Consider the following 18,896-nt stretch of genomic DNA (forward strand, 5'->3'; position numbering starts at 1 on the left):
TTTTTTGCGACCTTTCTTCCCTATGGCTGGCTGGGAAATTCTGGGAGCTGAAGTCCACCCATTTTAAAGTTGTCAAAAGTTGAGAAAAACCGGCCTCAGGTTTTGAAGTCTTAAATTTAGCCACACTTGCAGGGAATTTTTTTGGCATCGTAGTCCCTACACATCACCAATTTAAGTCATCTCTGGAAGCTATTTTCTGCAGTTAATAATAAGCAGTTTGAAAAACGTGCAGCAGTGAGGGTTAAGAATTCAATTAATTGGCTTGAAAAGCTCTTTAAGTAAGCAGAGATTTAAATTCCTGGTTTCAGAAAGCTTATAAAAGTGAAAAGGCAAGCAAAGGGGTTATTCCGAACAAAGGCTGGGCCTGGACATATTAGAATATTAAGGATTCGCAACCCTTCATGCTGTCCAAACCAACTTGTTTTGCAGGAAGATTTATTAGTTTTAAAAAATTAATGGTTTCATGGCCTACTGAACAAGAGATATTACCGTATATATCCATGGACGAGCCCATCCACAAATAAGCGGACCTTTGAAATTTTCATATGGCTTAATTTTTACAACTGGCTTATCCATGGGTAATCCAGGGATTATCCATTTTTCATGGTATTTTGCTTAAAAATTTGAGCCAGCTTATCTGTGGATGGGCTTACTTACTGCCACTATGTATGGAAAAGTATTACTGTATGTACTTGTGAATAAGCTCAATCCAATTTTGGGGGGGTGTATTTTGGCACCTACCTCTTTACCTTATCTACGAATATATACGGTAATCCAGATCAATGTTTCTCAACGTTGACAACTTGAAGATGGGTGGACTTCAACTCCCAGAATTCCCCAGCTGGCAATTGAAGTTTGGGAAAGAAAGCTGAAATTTCAGCACTTTTAGGAGAATCTGTGTGATCTCCAGAGAAAGGTGACTGCCACTGTGTCAAAATATGACAGTGTGATAATATTTTAGTTCTTTTAAAAAATTATTTTTTAAGGATCTGAAAATTGAAAGTGGTACAAATGGGGAGCAGGAAATGAGAGCTAGCAGAGAAGTTCCCCCGATTTAAAAGGGAAGTATTTTTGCTCAGGGTTTTTTAAAATAATAATAATAATAACCTCAACACCGAATGTACATTCATTTTATGCTAAAACTGTAATTATCCCACTGTATTCTGAAGGTCTGGTCCAATTGAGATTGCTCTGATTCACCTTCCTTGCCTTTTCCCTTATCTTTTGTGCCTTCAATTTTCTATAACAGTCCTCGACTTACAACAGTTCAATTAATGACTGTTCAAAGTTACAACGGCACTGGAAAAAGTGACCTTTTTCACACTTACGACCCTTGCACCATCGCCACAATTACGTGATCAAAATTCAGAGGCTTGGCAACTGGCATGTACTTATGACGGTTGCAGTGTCCCGGGGGATCACGTGATCCCTTTTGGCGACCTCCTGATAAGCAATTAGGGGGGAGCCAGATTCACTTAACAACCGTGTCACTAACTTAACAACTTCGGTGATGCACTTAGCAACTGGGGCAAGAAAGGTCGTAAAACGGGGCAAAATTCACTGAACAAACGTTTCACTTCGTAAAAGAAATTTTGGGCTCCGTTGCGGTCGTAAGACGAGGATTATCTGCACTGCACTGGGAATATATTGGGTTTAAGAGGGGAAATAGGATTTAAGCAAATCCTAAAATAAAAGCCTCACTGGATGCAATTTTTTGGAAACTTGGTGCAACTTTTGAACTCAAGATTTGGAACCCGACATTCTGCTCTGCAAAGTGTTTCAAAACTATTCGTAACTTTTTTCGACTTGGTCCTGCCTTCCCAGGGTTGTTAAATATCCAGGCGCATGTCGAGGCTTATCGGTATATAGGCAATCCTCAACTTATAACCACCACTGAGCCCAAAATTTATGTTGTTAAGCAAGACACTTTCGCTTAACAGTGAGTTTTGCGACTTGTTCAGCCATGGTTGTTAAGTGAATCACTGCAGTTGTTAATTTAGTAACACGGTTGTGAAGTGAATCCGGCTTCCCCATTCATTGACTTTGCTTCTCAAGGTCGCAAAAGGGGATCACGTGAGCCCAGGACACTGAAACCGTCATAAATAGGAATCAGTTGCCAAGCGTTCAAAATTTTGATCACGTGACCATGGAGATGCTACTTAGTCGTAAGTGTGAAAAATGGTCCTCTATTTTTTTCAATGCCTTTGTAATGTTGAATACTCCCTAAAACGGACTGTTGTAAATCGAGGACCGCCTGTATTAAGGTTAAGTGATCTGGGCTGCAAAGATTCGGAGAACCACTAGATGGCAAGACAAGAGACACAGAATCTGCTAACGCTTTGCTGCCACCTGGTGACTGTTTAGATGTTTGCAGTTTGGCCAGTTTGCCTTTTATTAGTAGGAAAAAACGTGTCGTTAAATTGGGTTGGAGATGTTTCTCCTTCTGCTGAAAGTAAGGTGGGGAAAATCTAACGGGCAGATCTGCCTTAAAAGGGGCATCACCGCAGGCAGCCGTTCAACAGGGAAAGCATTTCACACCAGCAGCTGGGGGGAAAAAATAACAACCCCCCCCCACACACACACACACTGATTCCTGAGGAATCTGATGCAACTAAGTGCTTCCTTTTTCAGGCTGCACAACCCAAAAACGGAACTAATTCTAGTGCTGCAGGCGAATGACAGAAAGAGGAAGAGGAATCGGAATCTGCCTCGAATCAGACTGAGAACTGAGGATGGTATTTTTAAAAACAGTAGCTACCCAAGGACAGAATACATTTAAAAAAAACCTTTATAAAAAATTCTGACTGGTCTAAGTTGGTTTCGTCTTCCTTCTAACCCAATCTATAGCCTTTATTTTATTTTATATTTTTTAAAAAAAGGGTGGGAGGAATCCTGCAAGTGGAAAACTAGCATGTCAGGGTAAAGATACTGTGGCTTAAATCATCCTAAAGAGGAATTCAGGATCCTCCTTGAACCAGCCCATTCGTCCAACTTCATCTACAAAACATCTTTTCACCTTTTCCACCAGTGATTGTTTTTTTTGAACTGGCTTAATATTTTATTTTGATTTGTTATTTTCTTATTATGGATTATGATAGATTTGGTTAGTCATATATGGATATTTACATTTTTTTCTTTATATACTATATATATATTTACTTATCAAATTTTTATAGGTTTTTAAAATCTGCCTATGTGTCTATCTATCTATCTATCTATCTATCTATCTATCTATCTATCTATCTATCTTCATCTATCTCTATTTCTTTATATCTACCTAACTTCATCTATCTCTATTCATCTATCTATATCTCTATATCTCTATATCTCTATATCTCTATATCTATCTATCTATCTATCTATCTATCTATCTATCTCTATCTACCTATCCATCCATCTCCCCCCCTCTCTCTCTCTCTCTATGTGTATATATATATATATATATATATATATATATATATATATATATATACATATATACACACACACACATATACACACACACATAAAATCTATCTATGTGTGTGTATGTGTATATATCTATATCTATCTATATATCTATGTCTGTGTGTATATCTATCTATCTATCTATCTATCTATCTATCTATCTATCTATCTCTACCTATCCATCCATCTCTCTCTCTCTCTCTCTATATATATATATATATATTTGTGTGTGTGTGTGTGTGTGTGTAAATTTTAAATTGCTAAATTTAAATTGTTACCAATTTAAAATTTACACAAATATGAGCTGTCACCGGTGTGACTACTGCCTGTCGATGGCCTTCAAGTTAGGCTGAAACAGGAAATAAAGATTTGTCCCATATACACACACATAAAATCTATCTATGTGTGTGTATGTGTGTATATATCTCTATCTATCTATCTATCTATCTATCTATCTATCTATCTATCTATCTATCTATCTATCTATCGTATGTAGGCATGTATGTATGATTTTTAACCTTGTGTATTTTTTTAACTTTTAAAATTACTCTTTGCATTCTACCCTTCCTACGTTGGTCTATTACCGTAATATTTATTTATTTATCTGTCATTCTTAAGAAGCGTCCATCTCCCTCACAGAGGGACTCTGGATGGTGTACAAGAAAATATTAAAAGTATAAAAACAATAACATTTAAAAGAAGCAAGAACTGTTCAAATCAATTAACAGGTGGAGAGGGGGCTTAAGGGCACCCAACCCTGAATAAGGTCATAATGAGATAATAACCTTAATAAAGATTTGCTCGACTGGAATTTTTGAAATTGTGACTTTCAGTGTGGACTCTACCATCCGATAATTATCTCTTTTGTCTTTGAAAAATGGGAAGTCCATGTAATTTCAGCCCTCAAGTGGTACAATCCCGACACCCTCACTTAGAACATCTATCAAAGCGCACCTAACCCAGCGTTTCCTCAATCTCTGCCCCTTTCAAGACCTGCGGACTTCAACTCCCAGAATTCCGCAGGCTGCCTGCGGAATTCTGGGAGTTGAAGTCCACAGGTCTTAAAGGGGCAACAATGATCTAACTCGACCCACTCTAAACCAGAAACAAATGACTATTGTAAAATAAAAGAAAAGAAAAAGAAAGGAAGAAATCGCCAATACCTTTGTCTCCTGGCAGGATGGAGCGATAAAAACGATCCCTCCTTTTCTTCTCTTCGGGGTTAGGGGGCAGGGGTTTCGAACCGTGGTTGAGGGTCCCCACATCTTTGCCGCTGGAGCAGATCATGGTGCTTGTATTCCGCATGGGAGGGGCTGGCGGCTTGTCTTCTGAATCGGGGCAACCGCTGGACATCTTCAGCAGCAGCAGCAGCAGCTACAGCTAGGAACCAAGAAAGAGAAGGAAGGACGTAAAATGAGGATCGAGCCGGGCCAATGCCGTGTTTAAAAGTGGCAGAGAAATCCGGGCAAAATTGGGCATGAATTAGCCGGTCTCGCCCCCGACATCCTTTTTTAATTTTTGAACCTATGACTACAAGGTGGTCCTCGACTTACGACCACAATTGAGCCCAAAATTCACGTTGGTAAGCGAAAACGTTTTGTTAAGTGCGTCTGGGCTCCGTTTTACGAGATTTTCTTGAACACGATTTGCTAAGTGAATCGCTGCAGCTGTTAAGTTAGGAACACCGTTGTTAAGCGAATCAGGCTTCCCCGTTGACTTGGCGTGTCGCAGAAGGTCACGGGGGACACTGTAACCGTCGTAAATATGAGTCAGTTGTCAAGCATCTGAATTTTGATCCCGTGACCGTGGGGAGGCTGCAACGGTCGTAAGGGTGGAGCCTTGGTGGAGCAGTGGGCTAATGCCTCCTTAAGTAACACCAGCTGCCTGCAATTAGTGCAGGTTCGAGTCCCACCAGGCTCAAGGTTGACTCAGCCTTCCATCCTTCCGACGTAGGTAAAATGAGGACCCAGATTGTTGGGGGCAATTAAGCTGACTTTGTAATAATGCCGCTTGGGTGTGTGTGTGTGAAAGCCCTAATAAGCAGGCATATACATAGAATGAAGGCTACTGCTAAGCTTGTAAGCCGCCCTGAGTCTTTGGAGAAGGGCGGGATATAAATGGAATTAAAAATTTTTTTTAAAAAAGGTCATAAGTCACTTTTTTCAGTGATGTTGTAACTTTGAGCGGCCACTAAACGTACTGTTGTAAGTTGAGGACTACCTGTAGATGACCTTCAAGGTCCCTCCCAAGTCTGTTATTCTTTTGTTCTGTTAAGCAGTGGTCTGGCTTGCATCCAGAAGTTGTGTTGCAATATCCGAGGGGCTACCACAAAGAAGAAGGGGTCAACCTATTCTCCAAAGCACCTGAAGGCCAAATAAATTGTTGACCCTATTGTTATGAGGTTGAGCATCTTTATGTTCAATTTTAGTTCCAATTCTTCATTGAGCTCCATGGCTTTAATTACTAGAGCTTCCACATTATATTTTCAGTGATCGGAACAACACACTGTACTGTTGTGGCATTGCTTATTTACCTAGGAAGAATTTAAGCCACTGCAATTAGGATGTAGCAAAGGATGGAAACGAATCACGGAGAGAAGCAACCTAGAACTAAGGAGAAATTTCCTGACAGCGAGGACAATCAGCCAGTGGAACTACCTGCCTCCAGAAATTGTGGGTGCTCCAACACTGGAGGTTTTTAAGAAAAGATTGGACAAGCATTTCTCTGGAATAGTATAGGATCTCCTGCTTGAGCAAGGGGTTGGACTAGAAGACCTCCAAGGTCCCTTCCAACTCTGTCATTCTTAAAAGTGGCTGCGGTTGGTTAATCCTGGCTTGGGGCCTCCCTACGTCTAAACTCAGCTCTGAAGGCAAATATTAATGGTGGCATTGGCGCAATGCCAACCTTGCACACATGCCAACATTTTGCATGGCTGACTGGCCGGCGGGCTGGCCAAACCGCAGGATTTCCGATAAGCATCGCTGTCTCGGTTTACCTGCCTTGTCTTCAGCCTCCCTGAGCGAAGATCCAAATGATAACACCTCCACAACCCTGTTTCATAGCTGGCTGCTCTTGTTCAGTTGCATATACTGCCAAGGGCCTCTGTGCCTCGGTTTCTCTTTTGCTGTCGTGGTTATTAGTTTCTTTCCCCTTCAAAAACTTCCTGCTTAAGGCGGCGGCCTTGCCTTCTTTCCGATTTTGCCCACGTCCGTTTTCTCTGTTCCTCTTAGGGCACAGTCATCTATCTGTCACCTATCTGTCATCTATCTATCTATCTATCTATCTATCTATCTATCTATCTATCTATCTACCTAACCTACCTACCTACGTACCTACCTCTATATCTATCTGTCTGTCTGTCTGTCTGTCTATCTATCTATCTATCTATCTATCTATCTATCTATCTATCTATCTATCTATCTTACCTACCTACGTACCTACCTACCTCTATATCTATCTATCTATCTATCTATCTATCTATCTATCTATCTATCTATCTATCTATCTATCTATCTAACCTACCTACCTACGTACCTACCTCTACATCTGTCTTTCTGTCTGTCTATCATCTATCTATCTTACCTACCTATGTACCTACCTACCTCTATATCTATCTATCTATCTATCTATCTATCTATCTATCTATCTATCTACCTACCTATCTCTATCTATATATCTATCTAAGTGAGACTTTTGTTAAGTGAGTTTTGCCTCATTTTATGACCTTTCTTGCCATCGTTGTTAAGCGGATCACTGGAGTTGTTAAGTTAGTCAGTGGCTTCCTCACTGACTTTGCTTGTCAGAAGGTCGCAAAAGGGGGACCACATGACCCCAGCATACTGCAACCGTCATGCCAGCTGCCAAGCCTCTTGAATTTTGATCACGTGACCAAGGGGGGTGTCACAGCAGTCGTTAAGTGTGAACACCGGTCATAAGTCCCTTTTTCCAGTGCTGCTGAAACTTTGAGCAGTCATGAAACGAATGGCTGTATGTCAAGGACTATCTGTGGTCAAATAATGGAATAATAGAATAAACAATGAAAAAGAAAGCAATGAGGATACAGAGATACGCAAATAAGTGTGGTCACGTGATTGTGAGTTACAACATTGTTTACCAATTTCCTGCTGTTTCAGCTGGCTTCCGGCAAAAAAAAAAAACAGCCATAGGGAAATCTTGATTTGCTTAACAACTGTGGCATTTGCTTAATGACCACTGCAGCAAAGTTGTAGTATTTAGTCCCATCACATGAGTGTCTCGACTTAATGACGTCACGGCTCCATTACGGTCGTAAGCCAAGGATCATCTGTATTTTTCTTAAGTAGATTCCATGTTAAACAAAACCACGATTATTTTTAGAAGTGCTCACGAGCCTCGCCCCACATGGACACACATAACCGAGAAGGGTCCAGAAACGTATCGTTCAGTCAATAGATTTTGAATAAGTTTTTCTTGAGAATATAAAAGCATCTTTAAGACCCCGCCAGGATTTCTCTCCCCTGATCTGAAAACCGTGATGCAAGGATAACGCATCCATTCAAGACTGGGGCTATTTCTACAGGGGAACAAATCAATTCCTGATGCTTTGTGCCTTGTTTTTGTTGGCTATTATTTATTCTGTTTTTGACATGTTTGTCTCTTTGGTTTATGCTGCTCGGAGTCACAGCATTTGGACAGCCGTAGAGATGGAAAGAAAGAAAGAAAGAAAGAAAGAAAGAAAGAAAGAAAGAAAGAAAGAAAGAAAAAAAGAAAGAAAGAAAGAAAGAAAGAAAGAAAGAAAGAAAGGGGAGGGAGGGAGGGAAGAAAGGAAGGGAGGGAGGAAGGGAGGGAGGAAGGAAGGAAGGAAGGAAGGAAGGAAGGAAGGAAGGAAGGAAGGAAGGAAGGAAGGAAAGGATGGGCAGCATGGAAGGACGGAAGGGAGACAAGAAACAGGATCTGCTTGTGAGCCCAGAACGATAAATATTTCAGTTAAGGAATTACCAGGAAATTGGCATGCTGTGCACATTTCCTTAATTTAAAATTTTGTCTTGAGAATGCATGGCTGCCATATGAGCCCACAAACAGCAGCCCTTTCCTTAGGGAGGTGCTAAAGGCGCATCCATGCCCCTTAAACCATCTTTCTAAATTTGGAGCAGAATTTCTGCACATTCCGGTTTATTATTCCATAAAATCACAGTGCCTGTTTAATGCTAGTCAATCTAAGCTTTACGAAAGTGATCCGAATAGTTGTGTTTGCGTGTCTGTCTCTATATCTATCTATCTATCTATCTATCTATCTATCTATCTATCTATCTATCTATCTCTATCTATCCTCTCTCATCTCTCTTCTATTTTTCTATTTGCCTGTTTGTCTGTCTCTATTGCACAGAGGGGGTTCCTCAAGCGAAGCTAGACAGTTGCTGAGCGAATTTTTCCCCATTTTTTTTTCTTTCCAGAGTTGTTAAGTAAATCACTGCAGTTCTTAAGCGAATCATGCGGTCGTTAAGCAAATCAGCCTTCCCACATTGACTTTGCTTATCGAAAACCAGCTGGGAAGATCGTAAAGGAGAATCACCCGACCCCAGGACACTGCAAACGTCATAAATATGAGTTGGCTGCCAAGTGTCCGAATTTTGATCACGTGATTGTAGGGATGCTGCAACGGTTGTTAAGTGTAAAAAAATAGTCACCTTATTCAGTGCTGTTGTAAGTTCGAACAGTCACTAAGACAGGGGTATGCAACCTTGGCTCTTTCATGACTCGTGGACTTCAACTTCCAGAATTCCTGAGCCACCATGGGGGAACTATGGCCCCTTCATGACTTGTGGACTTCAACTCCCAGAATTCCTCAGCCAACAATGGGAGAACTATGGCCTCTTTATGACTCGTGGACTTCAACTCCCAGAATTCCTGAGCCAGCATGGGGGAACTATGGCCCCTTCATGACTTGTGGACTTCAACTCCCAGAATTCCTGAGCCAGCATGGGGGAACTATGGCCCCTTCATGACTTGTGGACTTCAACTCCCAGAATTCCTCAGCCAGCATGGGGGAACTATGGCCCCTTCATGACTTGTGGACTTCAACTCCTAGAATTCCTCAGCCAGCATGGCTGGCTGTAGGAATTCTGGGAGTTGAAGTCCATGAGTCATAAAAGAGCCAAGGTTGCCTACCCCTCCACTAAGCGAACGTTTTTAATTTGAGGACTCCCTGTATACTTTTTTTATAATTCCTTTGTTCATCTATCTTCCCCCCCGCCCGCCAAATTTATTCCAATTTCCCTCAGAGTTAAGCAAAAATAAGGGAAAGCAGAAAGGAGTATGCCACCCTCACACAAATGCACACGACGCTTTTGTTCCAAGAAAGAAAGAAAGAAAGAAAGAAAGAAAGAAAGAAAGAAAGAAAGGAAGGAAGGAAGGAAGGAAGGAAGGAAGGAAGGAAGGAAGGAAGGAAGGAAGGAAGGAAGGAAGGAAGGAAGGAAGGAAGGAAGGAAGGAAGGAAGGAAGAAAGAAAGAAAGAAAGAAAGAAAGAAAGAAAGAAAGAAAGAAAGAAAGAAAGAAAGAAAGAAAGAAAGAAAGAAAAAAAACAGGGCAAAAATTCTATACCTTCCACCCATAAAAAATTCACCCAAATTTCCCTTTTCCTTGGGGGTGGGGGGTTGGGGGGGGGTTTGGAGGGAGGGGGGAAAAAATCTCCTAAAAGCAGATGGGCTTTCATGAAGCTGAAGGAGGTAAGGAAGAAACTGCCTGAGCCAGCAGTCAGGCTGAGAGGCTGAGCCTCCCAATTTCCAATTAACTGCGTTTCCCCCAGAAGAGCTCGTAAAAGGCGAGCATTTATAATTCACGGGAGCCTCGCAAACAGATCTTTGTACGATAAGTTGGTCTAAATTTGAAGGGGGGGGGAAGAGAACAAGGATGCTTGTAAGGAAGGAGTCAAGAAATCTGCAAGATGTCAGCCTCAAATTTGCAAGACGTCCCTAAATGGAATTTTTCCCCCTTTTACCAGCTTTCTGGCCACCGCTGTTCCGCCCACCACTGCCGTTGTTAAGTTGGGAAGACGGTTTGTTAAGTGAATCTGGCTTCCCCCATTGACTTTGCTTGTCAGAAGGCCGCAGAAAAAAAACGAGTTGCGTTATATCTCCTGTTTTCAAACATTCTCGTGGAGACGTTTTCCCTGGTTGAAAACAGGACATCTAACGCAAGCAAAAGGACTAATTAGGGAAGAAGTTCTATAGATTGATGCTATTACCAACTGGATAAATGTTAGAAAAATGTTTCTATTTAGCCTCTTTTGTTACTAAAATATTAAGAATAATGTTTGCAAAAGAGAACAATCTAGGAAGAAATCAAGGAAAAGCTGTTATGTAGCGTACGATATGATAGAAATTGACTATTATTGATTGTTGTGGAATTTGAACACAGACAACATCCGGTTTACTAAGCACTAAGATTGTTAGTTTTTTAAAAAATCAATTACACACACACACACACACAAACACACACACAAACACAGAGAGAGAGAGAGAGAGAGAGCGCCTGGGACACCCTAACCGTCATAAATATGAGTCGGTTGCCACACCTCTGAATTTTGATCATGTGACCACGGGGATGCTGCAAGGATGGTGTGAAAAACGGTCATTTTTTCCGGTGCCGTTGTAACTCTGAACGGTCACTAAACAAATTGAGCCCAGAATCACAGTCCTAAGTTGTACTCGTCATTAAATGGGTTATCACACGACCAACCTTTTTACATTTTTTTTTTCATGGCGGTCATTACGCAAGGGCTGTGGTCGTTAAGCAAAAAACGTGATCGTTAAGCGAAAGGTCTTCTTCACAAAAGGCTTTTTTTTTCCTGACCTTGGGATGCTGCAAAGGTCATAAACTGTGAAAAACGGTCATAACTCAGTGCCGTTGTAACTTTGAGCGGTCACTAAAAGAACTGTCGTAAGTCGAGGACATTTTGGGCTCAATAGTGGCCGTAGGTTGAGGACTATCTGTAAATGAATTCTTCTCATTCCTTCTATGACTCCAACTGAGAAGTACCCAAGTGCCAATTCTTCCAAACAACACACACAAAGAATGTGAGACTCAGCAAAAAAAAAAAAAATCCTCCACCCCATCTCCAAAAACCATCCCATTTATCCGAAAAGCAAGTTTCTAGTCCCTCCCACTACAGAGGTCTGCTTGAATGCCTTTGGACAATGACAGCCAAAATCCAGGGAAAGAAGTGACTGCAGACGAATGTCAGTCGTTCCGAGGATTAATATTAGGGGGCGGGGAGGGTGGGTTGTTTTTGCAAAAGTCACTGCTAATACAAAATACCTACAATTGAACAATTGTGGGGCAGTGTTGAAAGAGCTTTGTGCAACAATGCCGTTCAAACTTTTACAGGCCGTGGAACTTGTTAGTTAGTTAGTTTCGTTTGTTTTAAAAAATAAAATTCCGGAGCTCTTGACCCATTGTTTTTAATGATGGAAAATTAGCTACAGTTTTGAGCAAACTTTCTATTTTTAAAAAAAAAAATCACGGGAGATTAATTCCAGTGTCTGATTACTGGGGCAAGATTGAAGATAATCCTTGATTTACAGCCGTAATTGGGAGCAGGATTTTCATTGACCAGCAAGCTAAACGGCCCGATTTTATGATCTTTTTGGCCAATTTTGTTAAGTGAGTCACATGGTTGTTAAGTGAATCCGATGGAGGAAGCATGCATGGGTAGTCCTCGGTTTACGGCCGAAATTGGCCATAAGAGTTTCCGTTGCTACGCAAAGTCGCTTTCGGCTTTTCTCCAGGGCTGCGAAATTTTCTTGAGAGCCGGCAAAACGAGGTAGTCCTCGTTTTATGACCATAATTGAGGCCAAAGTTCATGCTGTTAAATGAGATATTTTTAAAATGAGTTTTACGACCCACTGACTTGGCTTGTCAGGTCGCAAAAAGGGGATGGTGTGACCCTGGGACACTGCAACCATTGCAAATACGAGTCAGTTGCCAAGCATCTGGATTTTGATCATGTGACCCCTGGGGATGCTGCAACGGTCGTAAGTGTGAAAAACGGTCATAACAGAACAACCGAGTGGGAAGGGACCTTGGAGGTCTTCTAGCCCAACCGCCTTGCTCGTAAGAACAGTGACTGGAATTGGGTCTGTCTAATTTAAGGAGTATCAATTTCCAATGCCGAGCAAGCGGAACGACCCGATGTTATGACCTTTTTGGCCATGGTTGCAAAGCAGAGCACTGCAGTTGTTCGGCGAGTCCCATCGAATCCCGCTTCCCCCATTAATTTCGCTTGTCAGACTTTGGCTGGGAACAACACAAACGGTGATCCGCTGGGATGCTTGCAATTCCCATAAATACATGCGGGGTTTGCCAAGCACCCAAATTTTGAACCCAGCACCATGGGGCATGCTGTGACCATTGTTAAGGGTAAGGACAGTTGGAAGTCATTTTTTTTGCAGCCACTTCAAAAAGTCACTAAACAAATGATTATTTAAAAAGGCTGCTTTAGTGAAATGGTATAGGGTTTCCTGCCTGAGCAGGGGGTTGGACTAGATGACCTCCAAGGTCCCTTCCAACTTTACTATTATTATTATTATTATTACTTAGTGCACCTGGCAATCTTTAAATGGTTTTGCGTGGATTCTCACACTCTGTATTTGCTTATTGAGCAGGTGGATGGCAGCCCAAAAGGCTGGTAATCCTTGACTTACAAACTGTTCGTTTAGTGACCATTCAAAGTTACGACGGCACTGAAAAAAATGACTTATGACTGTCATACTTAACGAGTGTCGCAGCGACCCCAGGGTCACGTGGTCAAAATTCAGGCGCTTGGCAACTGACTCGTATTTATGACGGTCGCAGAGTCCTGGGGGGTGGGGTGTCACGTGACAAGCAAAGTCAATGGGGAAGCCGGATTCACTTAACAACCGCGTTACTAACTTAACCACTGCAGTGATTCGCTTTACGACCATGGCAAGAAAGGTCATAAAACTCACTTTAAAAAATATCTCATTTAACAACATGAACTTTGGGCTCAATTATGGTCATAAAACGAGGACTACCTGTTTTGCCGGCTCTCAAGAAAATTTAGCAGACCTGGAGAAAAACCGAAAGCGACTCTGCGTAGCAACGGAAACTCTTACAGCCAATTTCGGCTGTAAACCGAGGACTACCCATGCATGCTTTCTCCATCGGCTTTAAGCTGACTAGGCAATTCCTAAAGTGCCAGCATTGAGCCCCATGGATGATGATGATGATGATGATGATGATGATTATGCCAGTTAAGGGATGTTTCCAATAATACCTGGGCTATAAATCTTTGCTTCGGGGTGACCATCAAAATAACTTTAGACCGACTTTCAATTCCAAAGAGGTCCCCGGGGAGCAATATTGACCCAACCTCAAAGAAATCTCCTGCAATAAATATTGCAGCAGCTTCTCCAAGCAATATTTTGGAGCAAAAAAAAAAGTTATATATATATTGCCATAGATCCCTTTTAAATCATTTACAGACTTTTTATTATTTGAGACCTCCTCTTTCAGAATTTGGTTTCTTGCCCTTGAGTAGAAATCCGTGTTTGGGTGAATGACAGGCTTTAAATCAGGAAACTGGCTGTCCCAATAAGACCACCGCATTTTATTCAGGGCTATTTTTAAGAGCTATCAAGTCACCGTATAAATAAATGTGCAATCCTCAGCCAAGTCTTCTAATATTACAGCCGCACTGAAGGTTGAGCGAAACCACACAGGCCCGTTTAAAAATTAAATCTGTCCCGTATGAAAACTACATCAGAAAAATATCCTGAATGTTTTAGCTCGCTTCAAAGTCTGGAATCACATCTCTGTCCCTCGAGGTCCAGAAAAGCTAGGTTTTTAATCAAAAGCTCTACAAATAAATGTGAAGAATGCCTTTTTATAGGCATTTTTTTAAAAAAAAATCTTCTTTTTTCCCCCCTCCCGCAAAACTTCTTTCTCCCCCCCCCCTCGCTTGAATTCCCTTTCTCTGTGAAACCGGAGCGTTTTGTTCCCACAATCAGCTTCATCAAATCTGTTAAGAATGAGAGATCGAGGTTGCACAAGCCAAACCAAGTTTTAATAAACCTGGTTAGCACGACCCATTTCTGGTGGTTTCGCCGGTGATGCAAACGTGTGCGAGTGGCCATAGAAATATTTTCAATAAATAAATGTGGTAAATAAATAAACCTTTCTGTTTAGTTTAGGATTCCATACGTTGTGTGAATGCAGAAATAGCTCCTTTTGATAACTGGTTTAATCGGATTATGTGAATGCAGCCAGGCTGTCCCTTGGGGAACGTTTGACCATTTCAGTCTAAGATGGCAAATGAGGTCCAGCTAAAACTCAGGATACCTTCAGCTCCTAAGTTTCACAGGTGTCTGGGAGAAGCTATGATGACATCACACAGGATATGATGTCATTGTACAGATAGTCCTTGATTTACGACCAATATGGAGCCCAACAATTCTGTCACTAAGGGAGACATTTTTTTGTTTTTTCTTTGTTTTTGTTTTATTACTACTACTACTACTATTATTTATTATTACTAGTATTATTATTATTCATTAAACATGAACCTCAGTCAACTGAACATTCAAATTGACTAATGAATTGTTGTTGTTGTTGTTATCTCAAAAATTCCATTTCTATATTGAACAGTGTGTTGTCTAGGTCAGGGGTAGGCAACCTTGGCCCTTTTATGACTCGTGGACTTCAACTCCCAGAATTCCTGCACCAGCCATGCTCCAACCTCCAAGGCCTAGAAAGGACTTCCGGAAATGGCATCCCCGCACTTCTGGCAGGCTGTTCTAGGCCTGGGAGGCCTCCTCCAGAGGTGCATTCAGCCGGTTCTCCGAACTCAACAAAATTTAGCTACCGGTTCTGCCGAACTGGTGCAAACGGGCTGAATCCCATCACTGGGTTAATCCCAGCAAAAAATACAAGTAGTCCTCGGCTTAAAATCATTCATTTAAATGACCGTTCGAAGTTACAAGGGCACTGAAGGAAGTGACTTAGGACTGTTGCAGCAGCCACATGATTACCTACTCAAAATTCAGACGCTTGGCAACTGGCGTGTACTTATGACTGTTTCAGTCTCCTGGGGCCACACCCTTTTGCAATCTCCTGACAAGCAAAGTCAATGGGGGGGGGAAGCCATATCCACTTAACAACCGGGTTACTAACTTATCAACTGATTCACTTAACAACTGATTCACTTAACAACTGAGGCAAGAGAAAGAGGGGCAAAATTCACTTAACTATCTTGCTTAGCTATGGAAATTTGGGATCCCAAACAGTGGTTCCCCTTTTGGGGAATAATTAAAAAGAACTTTTACATCGTCTCCTGAGCCAAGAGTCCACCAGAACAAGACCGGAGGTGTTTTGAACCCGATACGCTCAAACGCCAGCTATGAAAAATTAATTCTGTAATCCTCAAAGACCCTTTTCATGCACAGACATCCGGTCCAAAGCATGATGACATCACTCTACAAAACCTTATGAACCCATTATCAATGTTCCTGGGTGGGACATCACATGAAAACTTCCAATTTTACCATGCAAGACATCGTGCGTGAAAAAATTTGCTTGAGGCAACATGGCATGGAATCACAACTGAGGTCATAAAACCGCTTTTTACGTTGAGGATCGGCTGATTTACGGCTTCTAAGGAGCTGCAAGGCAGAGTCTGTGCGAAAAACGTGGTTGGATTAGCAAGTAGAAAAGGCAGAAACACTTGATAATGCTAGGAAAGGTTGCCTCTATCTGATATAAGAAGTCCTCACTCTTATGACCATCGCTTAGCGACTGTTTGAAGTTACGACAGCCCTCCCCCAAAAGATACAGGCGGTCCTCCCCTTATGACAACAACTGAGCCCCAAATTTCTGTTGCTAAGTGAGATGTTTGCTAGGTGAATTTTGCCCCATTTTACGACCTTCCTTGAAACGGTTATTAAATGAATCATTGCAGTTGGTAAGTTAGTCACACAGTTGTTAAGTGAATCTGGCTTCCCCCATTGACTTTGCTTGTCAGAAGGAGACAAAAGGGGATCGTGTGACCCCAGGACACTGCGACCGTCATAAATATGAGTCAGTTGCCAAGCGTCTCAATTTTGATCACCGGAGCATGGGGATGCTGCAACAGTCGTGTCAAAAATGGTCATACGTCACTTTTTTCAGTGCCACTGTAACTTTGAACAGTCACTAAATAAATGGTTGTAAGTCAAGGACTGCATGTAGCCCTCAACTGTGGTTCTGCATTTAATATTTGCTACTGTCTTCTCCTATCTTGATAATATCCAGAAAAATAAAACGAAACAATGGCACAGATGCATCCCTGAATACCTAAGACAGGTGACAAGATAAACTAGAATTGGTGAAGATGATTCAGGTATTATAAATAAAAAGAAATCACAATTTAAGTCATCTCCATATCGTGTAGCCCTGAGTCAGAAGTTTAAAAATAGCATAAGAGCTGAGGCTTTAAGTTTTAACAGCTCATTATGTTCGTTCAGTCTTTGGATAGATAGATAGATAGATAGATAGATAGATAGATAGATAGATAGATAGATAGATAGGTAGGTAGATAGGTAGGTAGGTGGATGGATGATAGATAGATAAAACAGATATAGATGATAGGTATATGATAGATATATGATAGATAGAGATAGATGATTGATAGATGATAGACAGATATAGATAGACAGATATAGATAAAATAGATAGATGAAAGGTATATGATAAGATATATGATAGATAAATAAGATAGATGATTGATAGATAGATATAGATATATAGATATAGATATAGAAACAAGATTGATGCAGCTGATTGTGGGAGGGTGGGGGCCAAATAGACCCATAACACGTTCATTGTCTAAATTGTTGGCTTCTCAAGAACTATAAAAACGAACTCCCCAATCTTGCCTTACACTGCTGACGAAAGCTAAGTTTTAAATAAAATTTTAGTCTCGGTGATCTGCGTTTTTAGTTTTATTATGAATATACCCAAGGCTTGCATTTTTAAAATAATTTTAGATAAAGAGATACAGATATAGATATAAATTTACAGCAACAAATCTACTAAGATGCAGCCTTTTCCGAACTTTCCTAGAATCAGAATTTTTGAAAAATGACAACTCAAGTTTAATGCCAGGAATCTGACCCTGGCAAAATTTCTAACAAACAAATCCATTTGTTTAACGACTGTTCAAAGAGGCAATGAAAAAAGCACCCCGAGTCCTCACACTTACGGCCACTGCAGCATCCCCAGGGTCACATGATCAAAATTCGGGTGCCTGGCAACTGGCAATTATTTAATGACCATTGCAGCGTCCTGGGGTCAAGGGATTGCCATTTAGGATTTTTCAAGCTGGCTTCTGATAAAGAACGTCAACGAGAAGAGAAGGGTTCGCTTAATGACTGCAGTGATTCACTTAACAACCGTGGCACAAAATAGCTCATAAAACCAGGCATAACTCACTTAAAGTCCCCCTGGCTTGGCAAAAGAAATTTTGGTTCCAGTCTAGTCGTACATTGAGAACTATCTGTATTGGTAGAGGGAGTCCTCCATTTATGACCACAACTGGTGGTCCAAACTTTCTGTTGTTAAGCAAAACAGTTGTTAAGGGAGCTTTGCCCCATTTTACAACCTTTATTGCCACAGTTGTTAAGTGAATCCCTGCAGTTGTTGAATTAGTAGCACAGTTGTGTAACACATCTGGTTTTCATGCCTCAGGCAGGACTAGAACTCACCATCTCCTGGAGATTGGTTCAAAGTCACCCACCTGGCTTTCATACCTAAGGCGGGACTAGAACTCCCAATCTCCTAATGATTGGCCCAAAGTTTCCTAACTGGCTTTCATGCTTAAGGCGGGACTAGAACTCACTGTTTCCTGGTGATTGGTTCAAAGTCACCCAATTAGCTTTCATGCCTAAGGCGGGACTAGAACTCATTTTCTCCTGGTGATTGGCCCAAAGTCACCCATCTGGCTTTCATGCCTAAGGCAGGACTAGAACTCACCGTCTCCTGCTTTCTAATCAGAAAGTGATTAAAGTGATCCTTACTAACTTATTTTTCTAAATCTGACGATCTTGAAATGCCAAAGCGTTTCATTTCACATATATGCACGCACGCACGCACAAACACACAAAATCGGCTGGCGTAAGAAAAGTATTGCCTCTCTCGGATTTTCATAAAATTCCCATAAAAATCATTTTCTTAGTGCCGTAATAGAAGTGAGCAAAAATAAAACTACAGCTCACCAGCCGAGCCACCAGCACCAGGTCTAAAAAAAACTCGTTTTAAGACATTTGCCAGCGGATGGGATCCTTACAAAAGAGTCGGTCTTCGTAGCATCGGGGTCCCCTAGAGGCCATCTAGTCCACCCCCACAACCTCGATAGTACAAGAATGCAAATAAAAGCACCCCGGACAGAAGATTTCTCTCCCTTCTGCTTGAAGCCATCC

General features: G+C 41.4%; 1 protein-coding gene across 2 annotated transcripts in view; it reads right to left on the reverse strand.

The window, feature by feature from the left end:
- Positions 1–18,896, reverse strand: part of PAK1 (p21 (RAC1) activated kinase 1) — an 82,821-nt gene that overhangs the window by 53,500 nt on the left and 10,425 nt on the right. The window contains exon 2 of one of the 2 annotated variants that reach the window (XM_083362131.1): positions 4,611–4,827. In XM_083362131.1, the coding sequence (XP_083218257.1) occupies positions 4,611–4,800 (190 nt within the window). In that variant the 5' untranslated portion in view covers positions 4,801–4,827. Of the gene's footprint in view, positions 1–4,610; positions 4,828–18,896 lie in introns of those variants that run through there. The other variant, XM_083362132.1, reaches the window with a different exon arrangement.

The sequence above is a fragment of the Vipera ursinii genome, assembly GCF_947247035.1.
Source record: "Vipera ursinii genome assembly, chromosome: 4".
Classification (NCBI taxonomy): domain Eukaryota; kingdom Metazoa; phylum Chordata; class Lepidosauria; order Squamata; family Viperidae; genus Vipera; species Vipera ursinii.